This window comes from Lethenteron reissneri, chromosome 60 (assembly GCF_015708825.2).
Source record: "Lethenteron reissneri isolate LAM-NWPU_2019-01 chromosome 60, ASM1570882v1, whole genome shotgun sequence".
Lineage (NCBI taxonomy): Eukaryota > Metazoa > Chordata > Hyperoartia > Petromyzontiformes > Petromyzontidae > Lethenteron > Lethenteron reissneri.
Window position 1 is genome coordinate 1,279,916 of NC_083838.1, and position 27,884 is coordinate 1,307,799.

Consider the following 27,884-nt stretch of genomic DNA (forward strand, 5'->3'; position numbering starts at 1 on the left):
AGCTGCTACGTAAACTCATTTAAAGATCTCCCACTCCCAAAGTGGACTCGCCGTTGCCTGCTAGGTGACAGAAGTTCAATGTTTCTGTGCATCGGTTGCTTGGGAAATGTGCCGCATATTTTCAGAGAAACATAATCCATTGTAATGTCTATGATAAAAAAAAAACCTCTCCAATCGTTGCACCTGATTTGGCTCAGAGCGATGACATCAGCTCGCTCTATCGGAGTATTTATTTTGACTGCAGGAGGAATCCGATGAGCTATAAAGTTCTTCTTAACAGATGTCCAGTATTCAGACCGAAAGCAGGAAGACTTCTTCACAATTCTGGCAATTCGCCTGATGAAGCTGGTTGCAATCACCAGCGAAACGTCGAACTCAGTTGTAAATGTTGTGGGTTTACTCGCCATCACACCAGTGTGTTGAAAAGCCAATTGCCACGTTTTGTTCACGTGGCAAACCTTAAAAATTGGCCGTGTCAGGTGGTGGTGGGTTAACGACACATTTATAATTACGCGATATAACCCCGGAAAAAAAACTCCTCCACCTTCATAATGAACACGCCTGGTCGCGAAAGTCTACGTTGTAAATTTGTTTGGGTTTCCCTTTCTCAGGTTCCTTGGCTTTTTCTCCTCGGGGGAAGCCAAACTCGTGCCCCGGTGTTCGAGGTGGGATGTGGTCGTCTCGAGACGGACATCGACAGCCGGACAGCCCTCACTCAAGCAGAGGCGTGACCACGGCAGACGATGGTGGTGGAGTCTTTATTGAATTCTCTGCGCATCAATGCGCTTTTGAAGAAAAAAAAGTTGGGGGTGAAGATTTCCCATGGCAAACTCTTTACAACTCCTCGCTTGCGTGCCCTCCAAGACAGAGAGCCGCATTCTCCGGACCACGCACACGACGCGCGCGCTTCCCTGCATGTGAAGTTAAAAGTTTGGCGGTGCGTCTTGTAATGTGGTTGGGGGCATCAGGTGGGTGCATCGTCCAGCCATCTCGGTCAGTCGACCCACGGCACCTGCTGGGTCTGTGACCATCCTGCCAGCGGGCGGTCGACACTTCACGTGGCCTCAACGTGCACCTAGCCTGGCACAGACGCCGTGGGGACGTCACCGCCACTTAGTGGTTGTTGTTGTTGGTAGTATGCACACGTTGCGTGCTTCATGCGTGTCAACTGCCTTCATATATTTTGCCTTTTGTTATATCGGTGAGCCCCGGGGGTCACTCTTGCAGAGACGTTTTCTACCTCGGTGCCCGGTCTCTTCTCGACTTCTCAGCTGGTTACACAATCAGCTTGAGCCATGATGTGTATGGTGCGTCAATGTGCCGTGTATGTGGGGAGCGGCGGTGCAGTGATTAGCGCGGCCGCGCTACAATCCCGGCGGCCAGAATTAAATTCCCACTCACGGCCTACGCGAGTGACGATTATCTGAAGCGGTTCTGGGCCTCCCCTAGGTCGATTAAGCATCAAATGAGTACCCGGTGCGGTGTGTAGTAAACATCGCCACTGGGGAGACAAAGGCGTCCGGGCGTGGTGCTGGCAACTCTCCCCCTCGTGCGCCGTGCCGGCCTTCGTCGGTGCTACTCGCTAACAGCACTTGCCCCAACATTCTGTTAAGGCTACACGGGGGATCTTTGTGAGTAGATCTGTACAAGATTGGAGCGTGTCTTACTTTCCGGAGCGTCTTATAACCCAGGGTTTACGTGCAGCAGCCCCATTCATAACGTGCGGTCTCCCACACCAACAGGGATCCCAACAAACTCCGGTCAGCACGTTTGGCTACGCGCGGTGCAAAATAATTCCAACGTAAAAACGTACGTACAAACTGCCTTTCCACATTTACCAACCGCCGCCTCATCCCACGAGAAATAAACATGTGCTCGCGGTGCCCCGTGAAAATCCGCGATACAATTTTTTTCGACGCCGCAAGCCGGTTTCACGACAGCCCCAACGCCGAGCCATAGAGCACGCGCAGAGACAAGGGGATGAAGGCGCAGGCCCTGCAATTGCTTACACCACCACCGGCACAAAGGTCTCCGCTCGAAGGAGCTCCAGAGCGGTGTTCCTCACTCATTGTCGGGGGAAGGGGGGGGAGCCACTGTCGCTGACGAAATATCAGAAGTGCGAGGGCCGCCACAGTGCATGCAAGACGTTAACGGAATGCTGCGTAGTCTTCCACGACGGCCAGAGATCTTGGTCGAGGCGGTCGGGACACCCACACTTTAACCCGCCGTGCAGGACCTCCGTACCGATCGACTGTGGCGTACGTACATTGACCGCCGGGTGGACGGGCGGCAAGGGGCAGGGGAGTCTAAGGAACTGCGGTGAGCGCGGTTGGCTACGTACGGTGTGAAAGAAGTTTAACACGAACATACGCACGACTTGCACCACTGTTTCAATGATGGGGGGGGAAAATAGATTCGGATGCCGTGCTCGAACATTTGGAGAGAAAAAAAACGTTTCGTGTTTTTTTGGACAGTCGCCCAATTACTCGTGCAGCGTGCACCACGCGGGGGGGCAGGTGTAGCGAGTTGGCAGGGCAGCACGACATCGCACGCGTCCGACTTGTGCGGGCGGATTTGTGGAAAGGTCAGACACGTGGACGTCTGCACGGATCGGCAGTTAGGCCCTGCACTGGGCGTAGGCAGCTTACATTGGTCAGGCGGATAAGTGACGTTGCTACTGCACCCGCTCAGAACCGTCGCTACGACGACGTCCTGAGTCCGGGGTAGGCAACGTGACCAAGATGTAGCAGCTCATTCAGCCTGCTTGCTTGCTAGTAGAGGTTCACGGTCTCCAATCCCGTGGCTGCCTCGATTCACACCGCACTGTGTAATATTGTAGATTTACACCACGCTGTGTAATATCCGACATTAACACTGCGCTGTGTAATATCCGACGTCATTCGCAGGAGCGAGCCATCGCACGTGACGGTGCCACGGTCCAATTTTTGCTGAAATCGAAAAACGATACCGCAAAGTTACTCGAAAGGTGACTGAACCACAACGCAGCAGCAGCAGCAATCACCGCAATCCCCCCCCCCCGCCCCTTACTGGCAGACTAATGGCCCAGGTCACCCTTGCTCAATGAGATTCTCCCGGTCTCTTTGAGTTAAACTAAATAAAGTGAACGACGCGAGGTTTGGAATGGCGGAGTGCGCCGCCGCCGCCGCGTGGTGTCGCCGAGTCTCCGGGTCGCCCGCTCACTTTCCCTTCTTGAACTTCCCGCCGGCAGCCGGCTTGGATTTCTTCTTCGCCGAGCCCTTGGGCTCCGGCTGCTACAAAAAGAAAAAAAATGAAAAGTTCAAACAAGCCGGCCAAGCCAGTCGGTTAAAAGAACAAAGCGCCTTCGGGTTGTTGTTTTGGGGCGGCAGGGTGATGCAGTGTTGACACTCGCATCTTCAGATGAGCACGGTTAGCTACGTACGGTGTGAAAGACGTTCAACATGTGTACGTACACACATACTCGCACCTAACAGCAAGAAGGGGCCTGGGTTCGATTACCGGACTTAGATGCCTTTCTTTGTTTAGTTTGTACTTTCACTACCTCTGTTCTGCAGAATACGAGTCAGTGAGCGGAGTTTGTGTGATCTCCCCCTGTTCTGCAGAATACGAGTCAGTGAGCGGAGTTTGTGGGATCTCCCCCTGTTCTACAGAATGCGAGTCAGTGAGTGGAGTTTGTGTGATCTCCCCCTGTTCTACAGAGTGAGTGTAGTTTGTATGATCTCCCCCTGTTCTACAGAGTCAGTCAATGGAGTTTGTATGTTTTACCCCTGTTCTACAGAGTGAGAGTGAGTGAGTAGAGTTTGTTGATCTCCCCCTGTTCTGCATGGGTTTAATCCAGGTTCTCTAGTTTCCTCACGAAGCTAAAATAGACACAATGCAACCGGTATTGGCCAAAACATCGTAATTCTGATAACTTACCTGCAGTCTCTATGCGAGTCTATGGGTCTCTATACAAGTCTATGGGCGTATTTCTGTGATGGCATTTTGGGTGGCAGATTGGTGCCAGAAAGGTGCTTCACGTGTTGAGCAAAAAATAAACAAGTCACCGCATACATACGGTGCGAAAGTAGTTCAACGTACTATACAGCCAACTACTAACGACTACTACTTAATATTTTACCGAGCTATACAGCTCTATTTCGGAAGCGACCTGGCCACAAATGATAACTCAACGAAGTGCCTTATCGCGTGGAAATGTCTAGCAGCAGCCAAACACTGTAAACGCGTGGTGACGTTGATTCTAAATGCAGAGAGAAAAACCGGAGGACCCGGAGAAAATTCCACGCGACAACAAGGAGACAGACGACACGCAAACTCCAAATATACAGCAGCAGCAGGCGTCAGGGTCGGGATCGAACCCATGACCTCCTGTATACCAGGCGAGGTAGTTAACATCTCGCCACCGTGATGATGATTATGAGAGACACGCAAACTCCAAATATACAGCAGGCGTCAGGGTCGGGATCGAACCCACGACCTCCTGTATACCAGGCGAGGTTATCAACATCTCCTAGCCACCGTGATAATGAGACCACAAATTCGCCACACGTGATAACCTCCGGTGTAATGTGCTGTGGCTGGTAGGCTGAAACCCAGACTGGGCACCCAGAGCCTCAGCAGCGCTGGGCGCAGCGTCTCCGACCTTTCGAGCGACCCGACCCCAACGGAGGAAGCCGTTGACGGCGCTGGCACCGACCTTGCGTTTGGCGGAGGTGATGGAGCCGGTGATCTTGAAGAAGTCGTCCATGCGCACCTGCGTCGTCCCCTGCTTGCTCTTCAGCAGCTTCTTCACTCCGTTGCGGATGCGGTCCTCGCTGCGGGCGCGAGAGGGGAGGGCATGGCGAGCGCGTCAAGCGTGCTGGCGCGTCATGCGTGCTGGCGCGTCAAGCGTGCTGGCGCGTCAAGCGGGGTACCGACTGACGTCACGTGCGCGTTTAGAGAGGCGACGCTCACAACAATGAGCAGACCGCCGGGTGGCTAAAACGCAGCAGGTTGGCACAGTGGGGAGCACAGCTGGTGAATCTGCTGCTTCCAAACATCGCTGGGGCGTGCTAAGTGACAAGCCACTTCTGTGTGAATGCGGAGAGCCAGGAGGAGACCACGGGGAGCCAGGAGCAGACCGCGACGCACCATCGTCCTCGGCGGGGCAGTGCGTCAGGGCGTGATGGGCGGACCGTTGCCCTGCACGTGCTGGAAGATGCTACAAAGTGGCTCTGTGGCTACGTGGTGGGGGGGGGCTGATGTCCACGCAAAAAAACATTTATCTAATTATACATTTAGTAAATGTGTTTTGACCTGTTGGAAGTCACGTGAAACAGCGTTCGCTAAATAAAAACCACTACCGCCGTCACCACCACCACCGCAACCGCCCCCTGGCCCTGCATCTCACTTAAACTGCTTCTCCTGCACCATGAAGGCCACCAGTCCCTCCTCGTCGGGCTCGTTCCACTTCAGGTCCACCTCCTCGGCGTCCACCACGTCGGGCTTGAGGAACAGCTGCCTCGCCTCCTGGTACAGCCAGTTGTCCGGCACGGGGTACTTCTACTCGCACGCAGGGAGCCAGAGAGAGAGGGGGGGGGGACAGAGCGAGAAGGGGAGAGAGGAAAGACAGAGCGGGTAGGGGAGATGAGGAGAGGGGACGAGTGGACAAGAGCGAAGGAGCGGGGAGCAGAGAGGGTGAATGAATTGGACAGCCAGGTCCAGACTTGCCACTATGATCATCATCATCACACACACAAATCCACAGATCCCCTGTGTAGCCCACACAAGACTGCTGGGGCAAGTGCTGCCTGTTGGGGCAAGCACCTATGAAGGACAGCACAGCCACACGAGGTAGTGTGGCCAGAACCACGCCCGGCCACCGTTGATTCTCCAGTGTTGATGTTTACACGCCGCACCGGGTACTCATTTAAGGCTGAGTCGACCTAGAGGAGGCCCATTCAGATAATCGTCACTGGTGTTGGTCTCTCGCTACCCACGTTGGCCCTGGTCACAGAGACGGAGCAAGGAAATCGACTCGTGTGCAGGAGCTGGATGGATCGTCAAACTACCCAAATGGGATCGCGTGCACCAAACATCGCCCAGCACTGCCGTAAACCTAAAACTAAACCATTTTTATTTTACCAGGGAAGGCCCACTGAGCTGTATAGCTCTTTTTCAGAAGCAAGCAGGCCACAAGTGATAGCTAAACAAAGTGGCTTATCATCATGTGGAAATGTATAGCAGCCAAATACTCTCAACGCGTGATGTTGAATCTAATTGTGGAGGGAAAAACCAGAGGACGCGGAGAAAACTCCACGCGACAATGGGGAGAGAGACACGCAAACTCCAAATATACAGGAAGCATCAGGGTTGGGATCGAACCCACGACCTCCTGTATACCAGGCGAGGTAGTCATCATCTCCTAGCCACCGTGATGATGATGAGAGACACAGACACCAAATATACAGCAGCAGGCGTCTGGACCGCAATCAAACCCACGACCTCCTGTACACCAGGCGAGGTCGTCAACATCTCCTAGCCACCGAGGTGCCCAGGACCCTCCTTAAAACGAGACTCTTGAGACTCGACGAGGCTTTCCTGAGTAAATCAGCGTAGTCGCAATAATCAACAGCGATGGATCGTCACACCAACGCTGGATCGCGAGAGACGGAGGCATCATCCAGCAACGGACAGTTCACGCTGGCGACGACGACGACGATAGCAATGACGACGATGAGCAGGTGACGCCGCCCACCTTGGTGTCGATGTGCTGCAGGATGGCCTCGATGCGCTTGTATTGCCGCACGAGCTCGATGGCCCGCTTGGGCCCGATCCCCCTGATGGTCTCGCAGTAGTCGCAGCCCAGCAGGATACACAGGTCGATGAACTGTGGCGAGGGGTGGCGCAGCAGTTAGAGCACTGCGCTCCTAACACGATGACCCGAGTTCGAATCGACATCAGCGACGAATATCTGAACCAGTCCTGGGCCTCGCCGCTAGCTAGCCTCAGAATGCGGTGTGTAGAACATCAGCGCTGGGGGAGTATTGGCCACACCGCACCCTCTCGTGTGCCGTGCCGGCCTTCATAGGTGCTACTCACTAACAGCACTTGCCCCAACAGTCTGTAAAGCTATACGGAGGATGTTTGTCTTTGGGGGTGAGGGGGTAGCAATTGAAACAGGGTGGCAAGCGTAGCGCAGTGATGACACAAGTGCCTCACAGCGAGAAGGGCCGAGGTTCGATTCCCGACTCGGGCACTTTTCTGTATGAATGTTGAAATTATTTTGCACCGTACGTAGCCAACCGTGCTAATCAGAGGTGCGGGGGGGGGGGGGTAGAGTTTGTGTGTCGTCTCTCCGCCTGTTCTGCATGGGTTTCCTCCATGATCTCCGGTTTCCCTCCCATAGCTAAAATCAACACACGCAGTGCACCAAGCGGTATTGATCAAAACATCCCAACGTTGAAAAATGATCCCCAAAATACGACACTTGGGGTTAAACCTGGCAACATCGCCACCCCTACTGACGGTGCATCGCGGGCCTCTCATCCTGTTTGAGCGGCTGTGACCCGACTGACAGCAGCAGCAGCAGCGACAGACACAACCTGGGACCGTTTTCACCATAATTACACCTCATCGGGACAGCACAAGCAACAAACACCGCAAGGCCCGTTCGATAGGCCGATGGCAACCACGATAAAATATGTAAATGATGGGAATAAGCCATCATCGCAACGGCGGCAAAACCACAAGATTCAAACAACGCACAGACGCCGTGTCCACACGGCCTCTGTGCATTATAGAAAAACCATCAAGTTCCTGGATAAGTGGATCACCATCATCGTCATCCTCACCTCGTCATGTGAAAGCTTGATCTCCTCCAGAAGCTTCGTGAAGTGGAACTCCTGAATGGGCAGTTTTCTGTAAAATGTAGCACGCGGGGACTTTGATGGGAGGCACACCGAGACAGACCGAGACACACCAATACCCGCCATTTGCCACTAAGTGACGGTGACGTCACCACAGCGCCTGTGCCAGGCCAGGTGCACTTTGAGGCAGCGTGAAGTGTCAAAGGCTCACTGACAGTAGGTCTCGGGACAGACCCAGGTGCCGAGACACACACACACGGACACACAGACGGAGATAAAATAAAGTCACACACACAGACAAACAGATACAGAGAGACAGAGGGCGACACAGACACAAAGAGACACACAGAAACAGGTAGAGACAGAGACAAAGTTCCCCCGTATAGCCGTAACAGACTTTTGATTCAAGTGCTGTTAGTGAGTATCAACTACGAAGGCCGGCACGGCACACGAGGGGGTGGGTGGCCAGCACCACGCCCGGCCGCCCTCGTCTCCCCAGTGGCGATGTTTACTACGCACCGCACCAGGTACTCATTTGAGGCCGAGTCGACCTACACACACAAACTCTATCCCACACAGGCGCGCTCACGCTCTCACGCGCACACGCTCTCACGCGCACACACTCTCACGCACACACACTCTCACGCACACACGCTCTCACGCACACACACTCTCACGCACACACACTCTCACGCACACACGCTCTCACGCGCACACGCGCACACGCTCTCACGCGCACACGCGCACACGCGCACACGCACACACGCTCTCACGCACACACGCGCACACGCTCTCACGCGCACACGCTCTCACGCGCACACGCTCTCACGCACACACGCTCTCACGCGCACACGCTCTCACGCACACACGCGCACACGCTCTCACGCGCACACGCTCTCACGCGCACACGCTCTCACGCGCACACGCTCTCACGCGCACACGCTCTCACGCGCACACGCTCTCACGCGCACACGCTCTCACGCGCACACGCGCACACGCTCTCACGCGCACACGCTCTCACGCGCACACGCTCTCACGCGCACACGCTCTCACGCACACACGCTCTCACGCGCACACGCGCACACGCTCTCACGCGCACACGCGCACACGCGCACACGCACACACGCTCTCACGCACACACGCACACGCTCTCACGCGCACACGCTCTCACGCGCACACGCTCTCACGCGCACACACTCTCACGCGCACACACTCTCACCGCACACGCGCACACGCTCTCACGCGCACACGCTCTCACGCGCACACGCTCTCACGCGCACACGCTCTCACGCGCACACGCTCTCACGCGCACACGCTCTCACGCGCACACGCGCACACGCTCTCACGCGCACACGCTCTCACGCGCACACGCTCTCACGCGCACACGCTCTCACGCGCACACGCGCACACGTTCTCACGCGCACACGCTCTCACGCGCACACGCTCTCACGCGCACACGCTCTCACGCGCACACGCTCTCACGCGCACACGCTCTCACGCGCACACGCTCTCACGCGCACACGCTCTCACGCCACACGCTCTCACGCGCACACGCTCTCACGCGCACACGCTCTCACGCGCACACGCTCTCACGCGCACACCTCTCACGCGCACACGCTCTCACGCGCACACGCTCTCACGCGCACACGCTCTCACGCGCACACGCTCTCACGCGCACACGCTCTCACGCGCACACGCTCTCACGCGCACACGCTCTCACGCGCACACGCTCTCACGCGCACACGCTCTCAACGCGCACACGACTCTCACGCGCACAGCTCTCACGCGCACACACTCTCACGCGCACACGCTCTCACGGCCACACGCTCTCACGCGCACACGCCTCTCACGCGCACAGCTTCTTCACGCGAACACAGCTCTCACGCACACACGCTCTCACGCGCACACACTCTCACGCGCACACACTCTCACGCGCACACACTCTCACGCGCACACGCTCTCACGCGCACACGCTCTCACGCACACACGCTCTCACGCGCACACGCTCTCACGCACACACGCTCTCACGCGCAACACGCTCTCCGCACACACACTCTCACGGCGCACACGCTCTCACGCGGCACACAACTCTCACGCGCACACGCTCTCACGCGCACACGCTCTCACGCGCACACGCTCTCACGCGCACACGCTCTCACGCGCACACGCTCTCACGCGCACACGCTCTCACGCGCACACGCTCTCACGCGCACACGCTCTCACGCGCACACGCTCTCACGCGCACACGCTCTCACGCGCACACGCCTCACGCGCACACGCTCTCACGCGCACACGCTCTCACGCGCACACGCTCTCACGCGCACACGCTCTCACGCGCACACGCTCTCACGCGCACACGCTCTCACGCGCACACGCTCTCACGCGCACACGCTCTCACGCGCACACGCGCACACGCTCTCACGCGCACACGCTCTCACGCGCACACGCTCTCACGCGCACACGCTCTCACGCGCACACGCTCTCACGCGCACACGCTCTCACGCGCACACGCTCTCACGCGCACACGCTCTCACGCGCACACGCTCTCACGCGCACACGCTCTCACGCGCACACACTCTCACGCACACGCTCTCACGCGCACACGCTCTCACGCGCCACGCTCTCACGCGAACACGCTCTCACGCGCACACGCTCTCACCGCGCACACGCTCTCACGCGCACACGTTCTCACGCGCACACGCTCTCACGCGCACACGCTCTCACGCGCAACACGCTCTCACGCGCACACGCTCCACGCGCACACGCTCTCACGCGCCACACGCTCTCACGCGCACACGCTCTCACGCGCACACGCTCTCACGCGCACACGCTCTCACGCGCACACGCTCTCACGCGCACACGTTCTCACGCGCACACGCTCTCACGCGCACACCGCTCTCACGCGCACACGCTCTCACGCGCACACGCTCTCACGCGCACACGCTCTCACGCGCACACGCGCACACGCTCTCCGCGCACACGCTCTCACGCGCACACGCTCTCACGCGCACACGCTCTCACGCGCACACGCTCTCACGCGCACACGCTCTCACGCGCACACTCTCACGCACACACGCTCTCACGCGCACACACTCTCACGCACACACTCTCACGCGCACACGCTCTCACGCACACACACTCTCACGCGCACACGCTCTCACGCGCACACGCTCTCACGCGCACACGCTCTCACGCGCACACACTCTCACGCGCACACGCTCTCACGCGCACACGCTCTCACGCGCACACGCTCTCACGCACACACGCTCTCACGCGCACACGCTCTCACACACACACTCTCACGCACACACACTCTCACGCACACACACTCTCACGCGCACACACTCTCACGCGCACACACTCTCACACACACACACTCTCACGCGCACACGCTCTCACGCGCACACGCTCTCACGCTCACACGCTCTCACGCACACACGCTCTCACGCGCACACGCTCTCACACACACACTCTCACGCACACACACTCTCACGCACACACACTCTCACGCGCACACACTCTCACGCGCACACACTCTCACACACACACGCTCTCACGCGCACACGCTCTCACGCGCACACACTCTCACGCGCACACACTCTCACACACACACTCTCACACACACACTCTCACACACACACTCTCACACACACGCGCGTCGCAACGTACTTGGCCTCGCTGGCTGTCAGGTGGCGCAGCAGGACCCCGGTGCCGAACGTGAGCCCGTCCATGTCCTCGGTGGCCGTGGCAAACACCTTGCCGGCCTTCACCAGCGCGGCACAGCTCGCCTCCGCCTCGCAGGGGGCCTACCACGCACACAAAGACAAAGATCCTCCGTGTAGCCTTTAACAGACTGTTGGAGCAAGTGCTGTTAGCGAGCAGCACTTATGAATGTTGCCACGGCACACGTGTGGGTGGCCAGCACAACTGCCCGCCTTTGTCTTCCTAGTGGCGATGTTTACACACTGCACCAGTTACTCATTTGAGGCTGAGTCGACCTAGGGAAGGCCCAGGAACGGTTCAGATAAGCGTCATCGATGTGGGTCCCTGAGCGGGAATCGAACTCGGGTGGTCGGGTTCGTAGTGCAGCACGCTAACCACTGCGCCACCGCTCCCCACACACAGCACCACACACCCAGCGTTACACACACAGCACCACACACCCAGCATTACGCACACAGCATGCACCACACAGTCACACGCAGCGCAGCACGCTCAGCCACAAAGAGCGTCACACACACAGCATTATACACGTGGTGTTATACACTAAGCATACACCACACACGCATAGTCACACACTGAGTGAGGCATGTGCAGTCACATAGCGTCACGCACGCATGGTCATAAACGCAGTGGGGCACGCGCAGCCAAACGCAGCATCACGTACGAAGCGTCTCGCACATATTGCGTCACAACAATATTTAACGGGGAAGTGGGGGGCTTCGTGTCTGCCGACCTTTCCCTCCCCCCCCTTCCCCCGGCCTCAGGGGAGGCTCTGGGGAGATGAGGGAGGGAGGACTGTTAGCGAGCTCCCGTTAAGGACACACGCTTGTCGCGCACCTCCACGTAGGGGACGCCCATGAGCCGCAGCAGCCGCTTGCACTCGTCGTTGTGCTGCCGTGTGACGCGCACCAGCCGCTTGCTGTACTTCTCCACGTTCTCCACCTCGCCTGCGACACACGCGCAACAAAGACACGAGAGAATACGGTGATGATGATGATTATTACTTCGCTTGTTCAACCACGAAAGGTCTCACCGAGTCTCGAGACTCTTTCACAGGCTCGCTGGCAGCTCACGGGAGAGGCCCAGGTGCCATGGGTTGACCGAGATGACTGACAAGAGGCGCTATCTCTGTGCCCCACTGAGCCGACTCGCTGCGTTCTATCTGCCCTCTGCTATGCTCGTTGTTGTGAGCATTGCCCCTCTGCCCCCCTCCGCCGTTGGTGACTGCCTCCAACTGCCCAGGAGCGTCCTTCACAAAGGCCGGTCTTGACACCGATAGTCCACTCAGCTCCACATCCTCCTGTACCACATCAAGTCCACATCTCTTATTCGGCCCGTGTCACGCCCGTTTAGCACCCTCTATCTGGCCAAACAGAAGCTGCTTGGGCATGCGGTGGGCTGGGCATATGGGCTACACGACCCACACAAATATACACACAGCCGCTAACATACGCACACGCACGCCTCCTCACCAGCCTCCTCAGCTGCCACCAGCTGCTTCTCGGCCTCCACTCTGCGCTCCGCTCGCTTCGCCAGCTGCAACCAATTAGCACAGTAATTAATACCCACAATGCACCGGGCCCAACGTCGTTGAGCCACGGTGGCGAGAGCAGCCACGGTGACGAGACGTCATCTCCCTCCTCTGTTTTACAAGAGGTCATGGGTCCGATCCCGACCCTGATGCCTGTATATGTGGAGTTTGCATGTCTCTCTCTCCGTGGTCGCATGGATTTCTCCGTTTTTTACCTCCACATTTAGAAACAACGTGCATTTAGAGCATGTGGCTGCTATACATTATCACGTGATAAGCCACTTCGTTAAGTTATAATTTGTGCCTAGGTAGCTGAAAGCAGCGGCGGTGATTGGCGCGGATACCTCTCCCGACTTGAGCTGTGGAGGTTTCCCGTCGAACACGTACACGGGCTTGATGCCGTTCTCTATCATGCGGATCGTGCGATAGAAGAGTCCGACCAGGTGGCTGTAGGCACCATCGCACGGTCACAAACGCACAGCAACAACAATAGTCACATAAAGCACACGATCACGTTCACACAATCGCATTCACACGAGCACATTTACAAGATCACAATTGCACAATTTCATTGACAGAATCAGCGATAGAATTGCACTATCTGCACTTCCTGTTTTCCCTTGATCATGGATCGATCCGCTGACCTTCCCGTTTACCAAATGTGCTCACTCTCCCCAATGTTCACGCTTTTGCGAAAAGACAGGAGGAATATTCCACAGCCACATTCTCATCAAATTACCCACTTCCCCTATTAGTCAGCAAAACCTTGATAGATCCACGGACCTCCTTGTTATCCGAGCATCCGTTCTGTGGCAGGCCGGGTAGGAAAGTGCTGCCTGCCCTCGATTGTGTGGACCAGAGGGCACTTGAAGAAAGTATCTCAGAGGTAGGTCTGTGATATCCGCTTCCGTCTCTAACACAAATCGGCGCACTGCTCTGCGCTCCTGTCGTGTTTTTCGTAATTGTTGGTTGTGCAACTCCCTGACCCCATACCCCTACTGGACATCTGTAGGAAAAGAGCTCCGTAGCTCATCGGATTCCTTCTCCAGTCTACAGAAAGAACCTGAAATTTCCGAACAAAACCTTCTCGTTACGCGACGCCGACTTTCACAGGCGGGGTAAGATAGGGCAAAGATCATTTTGTTAATGAATTAAAAATAAAGAGAGTAGAGCATCATATTCTTTGTTTTTTTCGGTAATGTCACGTGGGTGAAAACAAAATAAAATAAAACTACTAAATTAAATCACGACGTTTCGGAAGCAACACAAGCATCCGTCATCAGGTGTGACTGCTCCAGCAAAATTACTGTAGCGTATGAAGAGTAGCGTCTGAAGAGTAGAGCATCACCTGGTGGTCTCTCCGTCCTCGGAGGTGAGAGTGTTTCCGTCCTGCCGCACGGCGATCAGGAACTGGTAGATGCTCATCGACGCGTCAATAGCGATTTTGCGACCTACAAGAGACACAAACACAAAGATCAATCACCCTTGGAGCCTTTAAACAGGCCGATAGAACAAGCGCTGTTAGCGAGTGCCTATGAACGCCGGCACGGCACACGTGGTGGTGGGTGGCCAGCGCCACGACCAGGCCGCTTTTGTCTCCCCTGTGCTGATGTTTACACACCGCATCAGTTAAAAAATCGTGGTAATATCACCGCAGCATTTGTGCCAGGCTAGGTGCACTTTGTGGCCATGTAATATGTAATGAAGGTTCACTGGCAGGTCCCAGGGCAGACTATACGTTGATTGAGATGACTGGCACAGTGACACACTAAAAGTGACGTACAATAAGTGACATACACTATGAAAATTACTCTAATACACACTGCCACACTATGACACAATGGGAGGCAGTGATGCAAGGTAAGTCAGTCTGGCTCTATGAACTTGTCATAATACTGAACCCCAACACCGTAATATTAAACTTGCCAAGGTCTGGCTTTGTGAGCATAAATGGTTAACATAAACCCCCTATGTAAGCCCTAGTGAGCCTTAGTCTGGCTCTGCGAGCCTCAGTGATTAGCACTGAACTATTTGAGAACCTTAGTCTGGCTCTGAGTCTCAGAGATTAACACTGAACCCTATGCGAACCTTAGTCTGCCTCTGTAAGCCTCAGTGATTAGCACTGAACTCTTTTAGAACCTTAGTCTGGCTCCAAGCCTCAATGATTAGCACTGAACTCTATGGGAGCCCTTGCCTGGCTCTGAGTCTCAGTGATTAACACTGAACCCTATGGGAGCCTTTGCCTGGCTCTGAGTCTCAGTGATTAACACTGAACCCTATGCGGGTCTGGCTCTGCGAGCCTCATTAACACTGAACCCTGTCATGGCTCTGTGAGCCTCATTAAAGTCACGTAGAAGGGAAGTAATACAATAATAAAAATAAAACATTATAAAATAATTCTCACGACAACGCGCAGATTTTTTGTTTTAAACCCCCATCGGCGCAACGGACCAAAGTAACTTTTGATGTCGTTTTCCTTCATGGCTCCGGGTGCCACGTCCGCGATGAGCTTGGTGAGGCCGTGTATTCCCATCGTCGGCGCGCGCGTGTGCTAAATGTTTAAGTTGTTAAAGAATGTTAAAGTAGTGAGCGGGGCGAGGTGGGTCTTTAACTCCGTCCGTCAGGCTTGCGGCCTGGTCGCACTTTTCCCGCGCTTTCGCGTGTGACGTCACCGTCGCGGTGGGAGCGCTTGCTACGGTGGCCTCTCCGTCCCCCACCACCGGGGATGAGTTTCGCGTTTCGTAAATAGCGTATCAAAGTATGAAAAAATAAGAATATGTTTTTTTTCCCTTTCTGGCAATTAAACAGGAGTTGTGTCCAGATATTTAAACACCAAAATATAAACTTTTTGCAAGGAATCAAGAACCACACGTACTTGTGGTAAATATGCAAACAAACATCCTCTGATGCTAATCTGTGCATTGCCTTTGAAACTGATTGTTCTAAAGCAGACACAGCAGTCTTCTTTATGGCCTCGTCTCACCACCAGTGCCAGATCACAGAACAACGCCAAAAGACGAACAGCACAGAGAAAATGGCACGATCAGATCATTAATAATATCTCGGGGTGGGCAGCTACGACATGGGGTCTTTTTGCAAGTAGCAAAGTATGGAATAAGTATAACCCGTAAAAACAAAGTTTTTCACTATAAATCCTTTATATGCGTGGCGGCTAGAGTCCTCTCGTCCTCTGGCTTGAGATGGCTGCCACCTATGGGTCAGATGGTTGCATTGCACCATTAAGCAATTGGTAATTAAATTTAATATTTTTGTTCTAAAAAGTGTAAAAATGTTGAACATTTTTTTCACGAACATTAATTGTCACGCACAACGAGTCTGTGTGGAAAATGTCAGCTCGATTGGATCACGGGAAGTGGGTTAAAAAACGACCGAAAGATTTGCACGGTCGTAAGCAAGCAAGCGAACTTAATATAAAGGATTTAAAAATAAGAATAGGTTTAAGCCTTTCTGGAAATAAAACAGGAGTCGTGTTAAGATGTTCAAACACCAAATAGATTCAACCTTTTGCAAGGAATCAACTTGCTGCATTCATCACGCACAGTATATGTGGTGAAAATGTAAACAAACATGTTCTGATAATATATGTTTGGCATTGTCTTTGAAACTGATTGAAATAATAAATACGCAGGTAACAGGAATGTACAGAATCAGAAAACAGTATTTACTTAAAATACTGGTGGAGAAATCCGATGAGCCATGAAGCTCTTTATTCCACAGACTTCCAGTGGGGACACGATGTCAGGACGTTACAACAACAACAGCAGCAGCAGCAGCAGCAGAAACACAACAACAGTGACTCATACCTGTCAACCCTTATCAGTGCCCTGCCTTGTTACACACCACTCACACTACACCACTATACACTATACACTACACTATACACTACACTACTATACACTACACTATTATATACTATACACTACACTATACACTACACTACTATACACTACACACTACTATACACTACACTACTATACACTATACACTACACTATACACTACACTATACACTACACTATACACTACTATACACTATACACTACTATACACTACACTATACACTACACTACTATACACTACACTATACACGACACACTACACTACTATACACTACACACTACTATACACTACACACTACTATACACTACACACTACACTACTATACACTACTATACACTATACACTACTACAAACCTGTCAACCCCTTATCAGTGCCCTACCTTGTTACACACCAACTCAGACCTTATTGGTCACCCCGTGGCCCTTACACATCTCAACGTTCATCCTACAAAGTCCCATCACAAGGGAGATACACTTCAAATAGACAAATGTTTTATGTTTGTTGCCCGTATTGAAACGGCTGTACACCAGTATGGCCCTGAAAACTCAATTTCCCTGTCCAAGAATACGGGGTGAACCCTATGGGTTGACAGCGATGAGTCCAAAGTATAGATAAGGTAATCAAATCACTAAAGTGTGAAAAAATAAGAATAGGTTTTACCCGTTCTGGCAATAAAACAGAAGATGTTCAGACACAAATAGATTAAACCTTTCGCAAGGAATCATCATGTCTGCTGCATTAACCACGCACAGTACTTTGTACGTGATGTTTAGATTTGTGTACAATTAATTTTAGGTGTATCTTGTAATTGTATTGCTTGTTGCGGTTGAACCCAAATCAAGAGCCGAGTGGCTCACAGGGTAAATCCTAATAAATGAACTTAACTGAACTTTGGTGAACATGCAAAAAACATGTTCTGATAACATGCTCTGATAAAAATCATCATTAATTGTCTGAAAACGTCTTATAAAATAAAACAAATCGAAGGACCCTCCTGAAAGAGTGTGGCTCTCTTGGATACGTTAACATTTTCAATATAATTAGCAATAATTAACATCTGTTGGTGTGCGCCCGTCTTTATAAATTAGCCTATAACGATCATCATTATCGTGGCCATCTCACAGAGATCCACTGTCTTTGGCAGTGCTGACAGTGACATGGCAAGACATGCTGGTGGTGACGCAACACGTGCCACGGGGAGCGGTGGCGCATTGGTTAGCGCACTGAACTACCAACTCCGAGTTCCACTCAATACCAGTGGCGAATATCTGAACCGGTCCTGGGCCTCCCTCCCCCCCTAGGTAGCCACACATGAGTGTGAGCCTCCCCTGGATCAGACGTGGCATCCAATGAGTATAGCGTGCAGTGTGTGAACATCGCCACTGGGGAGACAAAGGCGGCCGGGCGTGGTGCTGTCCACACGTGTGCCGTGCCGGCCTTCATAGGTGCTGCTCGCTAACAGCACGTGCCCCATCGGCCAGCGAAGGCGATACGGGGGGATCTTTCTTTATCTTAAGTGCCACCGATACATTAAACCACTGCACCACAGCCGGCTTCTTCTGGGACCTTCTTTGAAGCTGTTGCGAAACATGATTCTATGGCTGGTGTTAAGCAGTAGAGTGTTTGCTACTGTGTGTCTATATGGCTCTGTGTGTGTAGGGTCGTGTGTGTGTAGGGTTGTGTGTCATGGTTCTGTGTGTTTAGAGCTGTGTGTGTGTATGGTTGTGTGTATGGTTGTGTGTGTGTAAGATTGTGTGTGTGTAAAATTGTGTGTCATGGTTCTGTGTGTATGCTTCTTTGTGTAGGGTACTGTGTGTAGGATGCTGTGTATAGGGTTATATGTGTAGGGTGCTGTGTATAGGGTTATGTGTATAGGGTATGATGTATAGGGTATGATGTATAGGGTATGATGTATAGGGTATTACGTATCGGCTGTGCGTGTGGCACTGTTGACTCTGCCAGACAGACCTCACAGAGACATACAGTATGTCACAGTCACTGAGTGCCTGGCACATGGGTTAATGATTTGAACGGGTGAGAGAGTGAGGGGGTGAGTGGATAAGCGGCAGTGTTGCTGACTTGGCAAACGAACGAGTCAACGAATGAGTGAGTGAGTTTATGAATGACTTGGCAAATGAATGAGTAAACGAATGAGTGGGTGAGTTGCTGAATGACTTGGCAAATGAACGAGTGAACGAATGAGTGGGTGAGTTTCTGGATGACTTGGCAAATGAACGAGTCAACGAATGAATGGGTGAGTTTCTGGATGACTTGGCAAATGAATGAGTAAACGAATGAGTGAGTTTCTGAATGACTTGGCAAATGAATGAGTGAATGAATGAGTGTTTGGGTGAGTAGATGAGTTACTGAAGTGACTTGGAAAATGAACTAACTGGCTGTTACTTCACTGTGGAATGGTGGGCCTACGGACTATGAGGATCTTATTTGCCAATGGGTTAATCCGGCCCTGATGGTAATGTGGAGTATTAGGGCAGTGTGGATAATTAGGGCAGTGTGGATTATCTGGACAATTGTATTTAAGGACATCCCGACTGTTTGCTGTGGGACATGAAGGACATGAAGGCATTCTCCCATTGCTGTGTACAACACAACACTCAATACAGTCAATAACACTGCCTTCAAAATAAAGAAGACAAAACCCCGTGCAATAACAGCGTGTCACAAACATTTACAACCACCACATCATTTTGTGCGAAACACTTTATTCTCGGGAGAAGAACGGTTTCACACGGAGGCATTTCGCGATAGATATCATCATACAGGGGGGGGGGGGGTTGTGGTTAGATATATAAATGTGTCGTTAAACCCGCCACCACCCGACACAGCTAATTAGTAAGGTTTGTCACGTAAACAGAACGTGCCAATTCGTTACAACCACAACCAAAACAAAAAAAACTGTATTACGTAAAAGGGTATTGACCCGAAAAGTTGCTCATGATATATTGATTCTGCCGGGTTCGTCGTGTTATTGACGAGTTCTGTACAAATAACACGAGAGCGCACACACGCACGCACACACGCACGCACGCACACACACACGCACACGTGGAGATGTGGGTCCCGTATCACATCGGGACGCGTGGCAACCGCTCCAGGGCTGCCCGGCCTCTCTGCACACGGCACAACGTGGGGGGCGGGGCGGCGGGGGGGGGGTCTCTGCACACCTCCCGCGTCTCTGCTGCTGCTGCTGACGCTCTTATTGCTGCACACGGCCCCACGTGGGAACGTGCGGGCCGTGACGTAGGGAGGGCGAGGGGGGGGTGTCCCCCCATCTCTGCACACGGAACCAACCACGTGGGTGGGTCGGGAGGGGGGGGTCCCATCTCTGCACACGGAACCAACCACGTGGGTGGGTCGGGAGGGGGGGGTCCCATCTCTGCACACGGAACCAACCACGTGGGTGGGTCGGGAGGGAAGGGGGGGTGTCACCCATCTCTGCACACGGGACAAACCACGTGGGTGGGTCGGGAGGGGGGGGTCCCGGCTCTGCACACGGACCCGCTCGTGCCTGTGTGCGTGTGGGGAGCGGTGGGGTAGCGGTTAGCGCTACGCAGCGCTACGAACCCGGCGACCCGAGTTCGATTCCAGCTCACGGCCAACACCGGTGACGATTATCTGAACCGGTCCAGGGCCCTTCCCCTAGGTCGACTCGGCGTCAAATGAGTACCTGTGTAAAACATCGCCACTGGGGAGACAAAGACGGCCGCGCGTGGTGCTGGCCACCCACCCCCTCGTGTGCCGTGCCGGCCTTCATAGGTGCTGCTCGCTAACAGCACTTGCCCCTACAGTCTGTTAAGGCTACACGGGGGATCTTTGTGTCGTGCACCCGGCACTTGCTTCAAATCTGCTCAAGCGATCCGGGGAATTTTGTCTTTGCACGCGGCGCGCGATTGGTGGCGCAGCGATTAGCGCAGCGCTCCGAACCCGGCAGAGATCCGAGTTCGATTCCCGCTCACGACCACCACCGGCACCGCTGACGATGATCTGAACCGGTGCCGGGCCTCCCCTAGGTCGACTCAGCATCAAACCTGTGCGTACCTGGTTTCTTTGGTGTGTAAACCTCTCCACTGGGGAGACAAAGGCCTTAATCTAAGTTGTCCTGTGGTTGTTGTTGGTTGACTTGCATCCCACTGGAAAAGACAGCAATATTTTGTGTTTGCACTTAGTCACATTTTCACTTCAAGATTTTTTTTGTTCATCTTCTTGGTTCTTTCGGTAAAGTCACGTGACTTTACCGAAAGAACCAAGAAGATGAATCCCTGCAGTCACGAAAGCTTTAAATCGAAATGTTTTGTTCATGTTTTTTGTTTGTTGCGGTTGCACCCGATTCAAGAGCCGAATGGCTCACAGGGCTTTACCTAATACATGAACTTGAACTTGAAAGGCGGCCGGACACGTAAGTGCTGTCCCACCCCCCCTTACTGGACATCTGTGAAAAAATATCTTTATAGCTCATCGGATTCCGGGCCGTCATAGGTGCTCGCCCCAACGGTGTTGTTAAGGCGGCTACACGGGGAATATTTTACTGGTAGGAACCTCCTGGTTACACCAGCCCACAGGGGATTATTGTGTCCGTCCGTCCGTCGTGTATCAAAAAATGGGAGGGGTGGGGCTGGGTGGAGAGGGGCTGGGTGGGGAGGGGCTGGGTGGGGAGGGTGGGGCTGGGTGGGGAGGGTGGGGCTGGGTGGGGAGGGGCTGGTCACCGCGTGGTGCCCTTATAAAACTCAACGTTTAACCTACTCACGCCGGCTTGTGCCCGCCCTCACAGTCGGCCATATTTGTGGAATACACCACGCCGCCGTTGACCCTGCAGGCCATTGACCGAGCAACCCGACGTTCCTACCAGCTCCCTCCGCAGGAATGTGTTGTCTTGCGCCAGGCACGCTGTGTCACAATCACCCTTGCGGAACAAATCTCCAGCAACAATACCATAGTCGACCATTGTCAACCAGACCCCAGAAACCCCACGGGTCGACTCCCGATGTGGGCGCCTGCCTGTGTTGGGGTGTGTAAGCACGTTGGACTTCTTTCGCACCGTACGTCGCCAAATCGTGCTAATCGGGGGTGCGGGAGTATGTTCTTTGGGGCCGTCCATAAATGACGTCACGCACCTGGGCGGGGGGGGGGGGTTGAGAAATGTGACGTCACATCAAAATGCACAACTTTAACAACATCAGAGTGCAGCACCACATTAAATACGCACTACAATGACAATACTGTAGTTTAAAGCAATTGGAAGCATGTTTTATTTTCAAAATGGAAATATGGTCTTTTGGGGGGGGGGGGGGCAGAGCTTTGTGACGTCATATTTTAGGGGGTCAGACTTTTTGTGACGAGGGGGGGGGTCGTCATTTATGGACGGCCTCTTTACCCCCTTTATGGGTCTCCTCCTGCATCTCAGTTTTCCTCTCGTACCTGTCAACCCAAACTGTTCAGCCCGTATTCTTGTGCAGGGAAATCGAGTTTTCAGGTCCACACGTCGTACAGTCGTTTCAATACGGGCACAAAGATTAAAATGTGTTGTCTATGCGTTTGTGTTTCTCCCTTGTGATGGGACTTTGTAGGATGAACGTTGAGATGTGTAAGGGCACGGGGTGACCAGTAAGGTCTGAGTTGGTGTTGTAATAAGGTAGGGCACTGATAAGGGGTTGACGGCTTTGTCCTGTCGTAGCTAAACCCACACACACTGTGGAACTGGTGTTGATCAAAACATCCCAATGCTTGAAAAATGCCTCGCAAATTACTCTTTATGGGATCGTACAGTAGCAGCAGCAGCAACATCGACATCCCTGTTGCGAAAATATTGAGACTCGGTGATGGCTTTCCTTGGGTTAAACAAGCGAGAAAAACAAGGGGCATGGCCCGAAACGTCGCCTATTAAATACTTGCCCCCTTTTAAGACCACACACACACACGGAGGCACGGTGCTGTTCGTGGTGAATGTGTTGAGCTTATACCTGTGCTCTGTACACGACTGATAACGCAGCAGGCACCAAATGTCTATTTGTTATCGATTTTTTTTTTACCTTTCATAGCACTCCTATCGTGTTGTTTGTGTCTTGTTTGTTGTTATAACGTTCTGACCCCGTGCCCCCTACTGGACATCTGTGGGAAAAGCGCGTTATAGCTCATCGGATTCCTCCTCCTGCAGTATCAAATATTCCGACAGACAACACATTGTCTTGCGGAGGGAGCTGGTAGGAACGTCGGGTTGCTCGGTCAATGGCCTGCAGGGTCAACGGCGGCGTGGTGTATTCCACAAATATGGCCGACTGTGAGGGCGGGCACAAGCCGGCGTGAGTAGGTTAAACGTTGAGTTTTATAAGGGCACCACGCGGTGACCAGCCCCTCCCCACCCAGCCCCACCCTCCCCACCCAGCCCCACCCTCCCCACCCAGCCCCTCCCCACCCAGCCCCTCTCCACCCAGCCCCACCCCTCCCATTTTTTGATACACGACGGACGGACGGACACAATAATCCCCTGTGGGCTGGTGTAACCAGGAGGTTCCTACCAGTATAACGTGCAGTAGTTACCCATCACGAATGCCACCGTTCTGTGGGGCTCGCATGGCAGGCAGGACGCGTCGTGGTCGAGACGGAGAGCGGAGCGGCAACCGAGAGATGGAATGTGTCTGAGTGGAACCTCCAATGGGGAGATGGAGCGATGGATCGTCGCATGGCCGGATCGTGAGAGGTGGCGGCGACGGCCTGGGGATATCTTCCACTCAGCAGTGGGTTGAGCATGGATGATGATGATGATCATCATGTGCACTGCAGTCTATAAAGATGACTTGGTGTTGTGTATGATACAGTCTATAATATTCTTGGTTCTTTCGGTAAAGTCACGTAGAAGGGAAGTAATAAAATAATAAAAATAGAATATAATAAAACAATTCTCACGACGTTTCGGCCACAACGCAAGCAGCCGTCCTTTCTACGTGACTTTACCGAAAGAACCAAGAAGATGAATCCCTGCAGTCACGAAAGCTTTAAATCGACAGTCTATAATGTAGACTGTCTGGTAATGCGGCGTTGGCATCCTGTATACTCCAATAGGCGATGTTTCGGGAAATGGGCCTTCGTCAGGATCATTGTCATTATTTACACAAACTTGGTCAGAATCATCAGTGTCATCATTACTACTGTACTTTCATCCATATCATTGCTAGAAATCATCATCATCCCACGTGTGCTTTGAAGGGCCATTGCCCCGAAACGTCGCCTATTATATTTGTTTAGAAAAAGGCCACACTCGCGGCGCTGTTATCAATGCATGTGCCGAGTTTGTTCCGCCGACGCATACATCCGTAAACCACCAGCAGCGCACTATGAAGAAGGGTCATTGCCCGAAACGTCGCCTATCACACATGTTCATATCATGGTGACACGGGGACATATTGGGGAGGGAGGGAGGGGTGCGGGCGGGGCGGGGGACGTGACGTCACACGCGGGGTGACGTGAGTGACGTCACACGTGCCGTGCGCAGACGACTACGCACCCCCCCCTCTACGAACCCCCCCACCCGCATACCCCCCTTCCCCTTTTGCGCACGGCCCAGGTGACCACGTGGGCGGGGCTTGGGGCTATTTAAAGGGACAGGGCAGGGACAGGTAGCCACAGTCGGACTCAGTCTCTTCTCATCTCGTCTCCTCTCCTCACCTCGTCTCCTCACCTCGTCTCCTCACCTCGTCTCCTCACCTCGTCCCAGCGAAAGCATCCTGCAGACATGTCGGACGTCAATCCATGCATCTGCGCCGTGGGTGAGTTGCCAACCCCATCCTTGTGTTGTGTGGGAGCTGCTGTATGTTGCTGCTGTTGTTGGTTGTTGTTGATTTTGCAAACGTTGATGCGACTTGAGTGCTCGTTGCGTCATTGCTGGGGAGCGGTGGCGCAGTGGCTAGCGCTCGCTGCTGCTTGGAGCAAAATAGATCTTGGCAACCAAAATAATCAGAGGAGGAAAAAAATTGTTATTTTTTTTTATCGAATTCGAGTAAAAAAGGACAAGAATATTTCAAGAGCCGCGCAGTTGCACTGTGTGGTGACTACGATACGATGTGGTCCTTGATGATAAGGGACTGCTTCCGTGACGTTAAATATATATATTTTAAAGAGCCACCGCATTGGGGCTCTGGAACCGCAGGTTTCCGACCTGTCATAGAAGGCCGGGGATTGCCAACCCCGCCTCTGCTGACGACCTAACAATGAGTGGGGAAGGCTTCATCCACGGTGGATTGATCGTGGCTTGTGTGTCTGTAGGGGTAATGGTGCGGAATGTAACGGTATACGTGCGTGCGTGTGTGGGAGTCCGCTATTGCGTGTGGCTGTGTCATAAATTTGACGTGTGGGTGGGGGTGGGGAGCGGTGGCGCAGTGGTTGGGACACACTGCGCCACAGGAACCCCGCCATGATCGGTCATGGGTCTGGCTTTGGGTTGACTCGGCCTTAAATTGTTGCTGTGCTTGGTGCGGCGTGAATATCCGCACTGGGGAAATGAAGGTGGCCCCGTGCTGGCCACCCCCTCGTGTGCCGTGCCAGCCTTCATAGGTACACTCGTTCACGGCACTTGCCCCAACAGTCTGTTACAGGCTATACGGGGGATCTTTGTCTCCTCATCAGCCGCCGGGCAGATAAAACGCAGCGAGTTTGCTCAGTGGGGGGCACGGGTGGTGCATCTACAGGTCGTCTCAGTCGGTCAACCCATGGCACCTGCCTGTCCCGTGACCCCCTGCTGCACCTAGCCTGGCACGGCAGTCAACCCATGGCACCTGCCTCTCTCCCGTGACCTCCTGCTACACCTAGCCTGGCACAGCAGTCAACCCATGGCACGTGTCTGTCCCGTGACCTCCTGCTGCACCTAGCCTGGCACGGCAGTCAACCCATGGCACGTATCTGTCCCGTGACCTCCTGCTGCACCTAGCCTGGCACAGCAGTCAACCCATGGCACGTGTCTGTCCCGTGACATCAGTGCCGCTTAGTGGCGAACTGCGGTTACTATTGTTGCTGCGTGTGTGTGTGTCGTGGATGTACCCGCAATTGCGAGGCTGTGTGTAATGTATGGGCTGTGTCGCTGTGTGTCTCCTCTCTCTCTCTCAGGCTCTTGCAAGTGTGCCGATGGTGACTGCAAGTGCAGCGACTGCAAGTGCGCGTGTGGGTGCAAGACTGGCGCTGCAAAACAGAGCGGTGAGTTGTTCACTTCTTCGTCATCGTCGTCGTCGTCGTCATCGTCGGTGTCACGATTAAAACTCGACAAAAAACGATTAACTTTTATTTTTATTTCACCGGATAAGCGCCCACTGAGCTGTGCCGCAGCTCTTTTTCAGAAGCTACTTGGCCACGAGTGATGGCTCAACGAAGTGGCTTATCATCGTCATCAATCACGGGGACATTTATAGCAGCAGACAAAGACGCTAAAACGCGGGATGTTGATTCTAAATACGGAGAAAAATCCACGCGACCACGGGGAGAAAAAGACGCAGACTCCAGCAGGCATTGGGCTCGAACTCACGACCTCCTGCATACCAGGCGAGGTAGTTAACATCTCCTAGCTACCGCGACGCCACCCCCCCTCCCCACGATTAACACCATCAGAATCCTCAGCATTGTCACTTCTAACATCGCTTGCGAGAATCACCGTCGTGGTTCATCATGAGCATCGGTCTCGTTGGCATCGACGTTTCTTTAATCTTTAGCCAGGTGATATCTCGAGACCAGGAAGAGTAGAGTCGTCATTCTTCATTCGGGATAGCATCGTGACACTTCTTGACGGCATCACCGGCAGAATCGCAGCAATAACTTGGAACGCACCCAGACCCCGGGAGTCGAACCCAGCCTCTGTGTTTCTTGACCACGGGAAGACGCCCAGACCGTCTCCCGAGACCCATCGTGTATGCTCCATGACAAAGATCCCCCGTGTAGCCTGTAACAGACTGTTGGGGCAAGTGCTGTTAGCGAGCACCTATTGAAGGCCAGAAACGGCACACGAGGGGGTGGTTGGCCAGCACCACACCCGGCCGCCTTTGTCTCCCCGGTGGCGATGTTTACACACCGCACCGGGTACTCATTTGAGGCCGAGTCAACCTAGCTCAGGACCGGTTCCGATGATCGTCAACGGTGTTGTCCCCCATGACGCACACACACTACACGTACACTACCATCCCGCTGGGTCTGCAACCTATTTGTTGTTGTACCCCCCCCCCCCCCCACAGGCTCCTGCTGCTCCTGCTGCCCCGCCGGCTGCCCCAAGTGCGGCGACGGCTGCGTGTGCAAGGGCTGCACGGGCGGCAGCTGCTCCTGTTGCACCTGAAACGGGCAGGGCAGGTGAGGCCTCGCAGCAGATGCGTTCACACGCACATCAGTCGGGGGGAGGGGCAGGGGAGGTCGGGGGGAGGGGGGCAGGGGAGGTCGGGGGGAGGGGGGCAGGGGAGGTTGGGGGGGAGGGGCGGGGGAGGTTGGGGGGGAGGGGCGGGGGAGGTCGGGGGGGGGCGGGAGGTTGGGGGGGAGGGGCGGGGAGGTCGGGGGGGGCAGGGGAGGTCGGAGGGGAGGGGCAGGGGAGGTCGGGGGGGGGCAGGGGAGGTTGGGGGGGGGCAGGGGAGGTTGGGGGGGGGCAGGGGGAGGTCGGGGGGGGGGGGCAAAGCCCTTGCAGGACCGCACTTTTTTTTTACATGTACCATGTTAATGTGTGTGTGTCTGCGTGTGTCCTGTGCGTGTTGTGTTTTTTCAGCATGGGTAGAGGAGGAGCCCTTCTGCTCCGCGCCGATTTCCATCGCCCGGCGCGCGGAGCCGAGGCGGCAACATTCCCCTCCGTGGTCCTGACCGGAGCGACAAACTCAAGCCAACTAAATCTTAATTTTAGAGCTTTCGTGACTGCAGGAATTACTCTTTGGTTCTTTCGGTAAAGTCAC

General features: G+C 53.9%; 1 protein-coding gene and 1 long non-coding RNA gene across 2 annotated transcripts; one reads left to right on the forward strand and one right to left on the reverse strand.

The window, feature by feature from the left end:
• Window positions 1-1,121: 1,121 nt before the first annotated feature.
• On the reverse strand, window positions 1,122-15,772 carry FEN1 (flap structure-specific endonuclease 1). Its single transcript, XM_061576183.1, has 11 exons — window positions 15,553-15,772; window positions 14,450-14,552; window positions 13,446-13,548; window positions 13,043-13,106; window positions 12,408-12,517; window positions 11,517-11,653; window positions 7,833-7,899; window positions 6,737-6,868; window positions 5,390-5,541; window positions 4,697-4,814; window positions 1,122-3,272 (listed from the first exon to the last, which is right to left on the reverse strand). The coding sequence occupies exons 1-11, from the start codon at window positions 15,632-15,634 to the stop codon at window positions 3,198-3,200; spliced, it is 1,143 nt and encodes a 380-aa protein (XP_061432167.1). The 5' UTR covers window positions 15,635-15,772; the 3' UTR covers window positions 1,122-3,197.
• A 4,744-nt stretch (window positions 15,773-20,516) lies between these two features.
• On the forward strand, window positions 20,517-24,684 carry LOC133358043 (uncharacterized). Its single transcript, XR_009757011.1, has 3 exons — window positions 20,517-21,013; window positions 23,558-23,714; window positions 24,542-24,684. It is a non-coding gene; the product is annotated as an uncharacterized LOC133358043 (long non-coding RNA).
• Window positions 24,685-27,884: the final 3,200 nt, after the last annotated feature.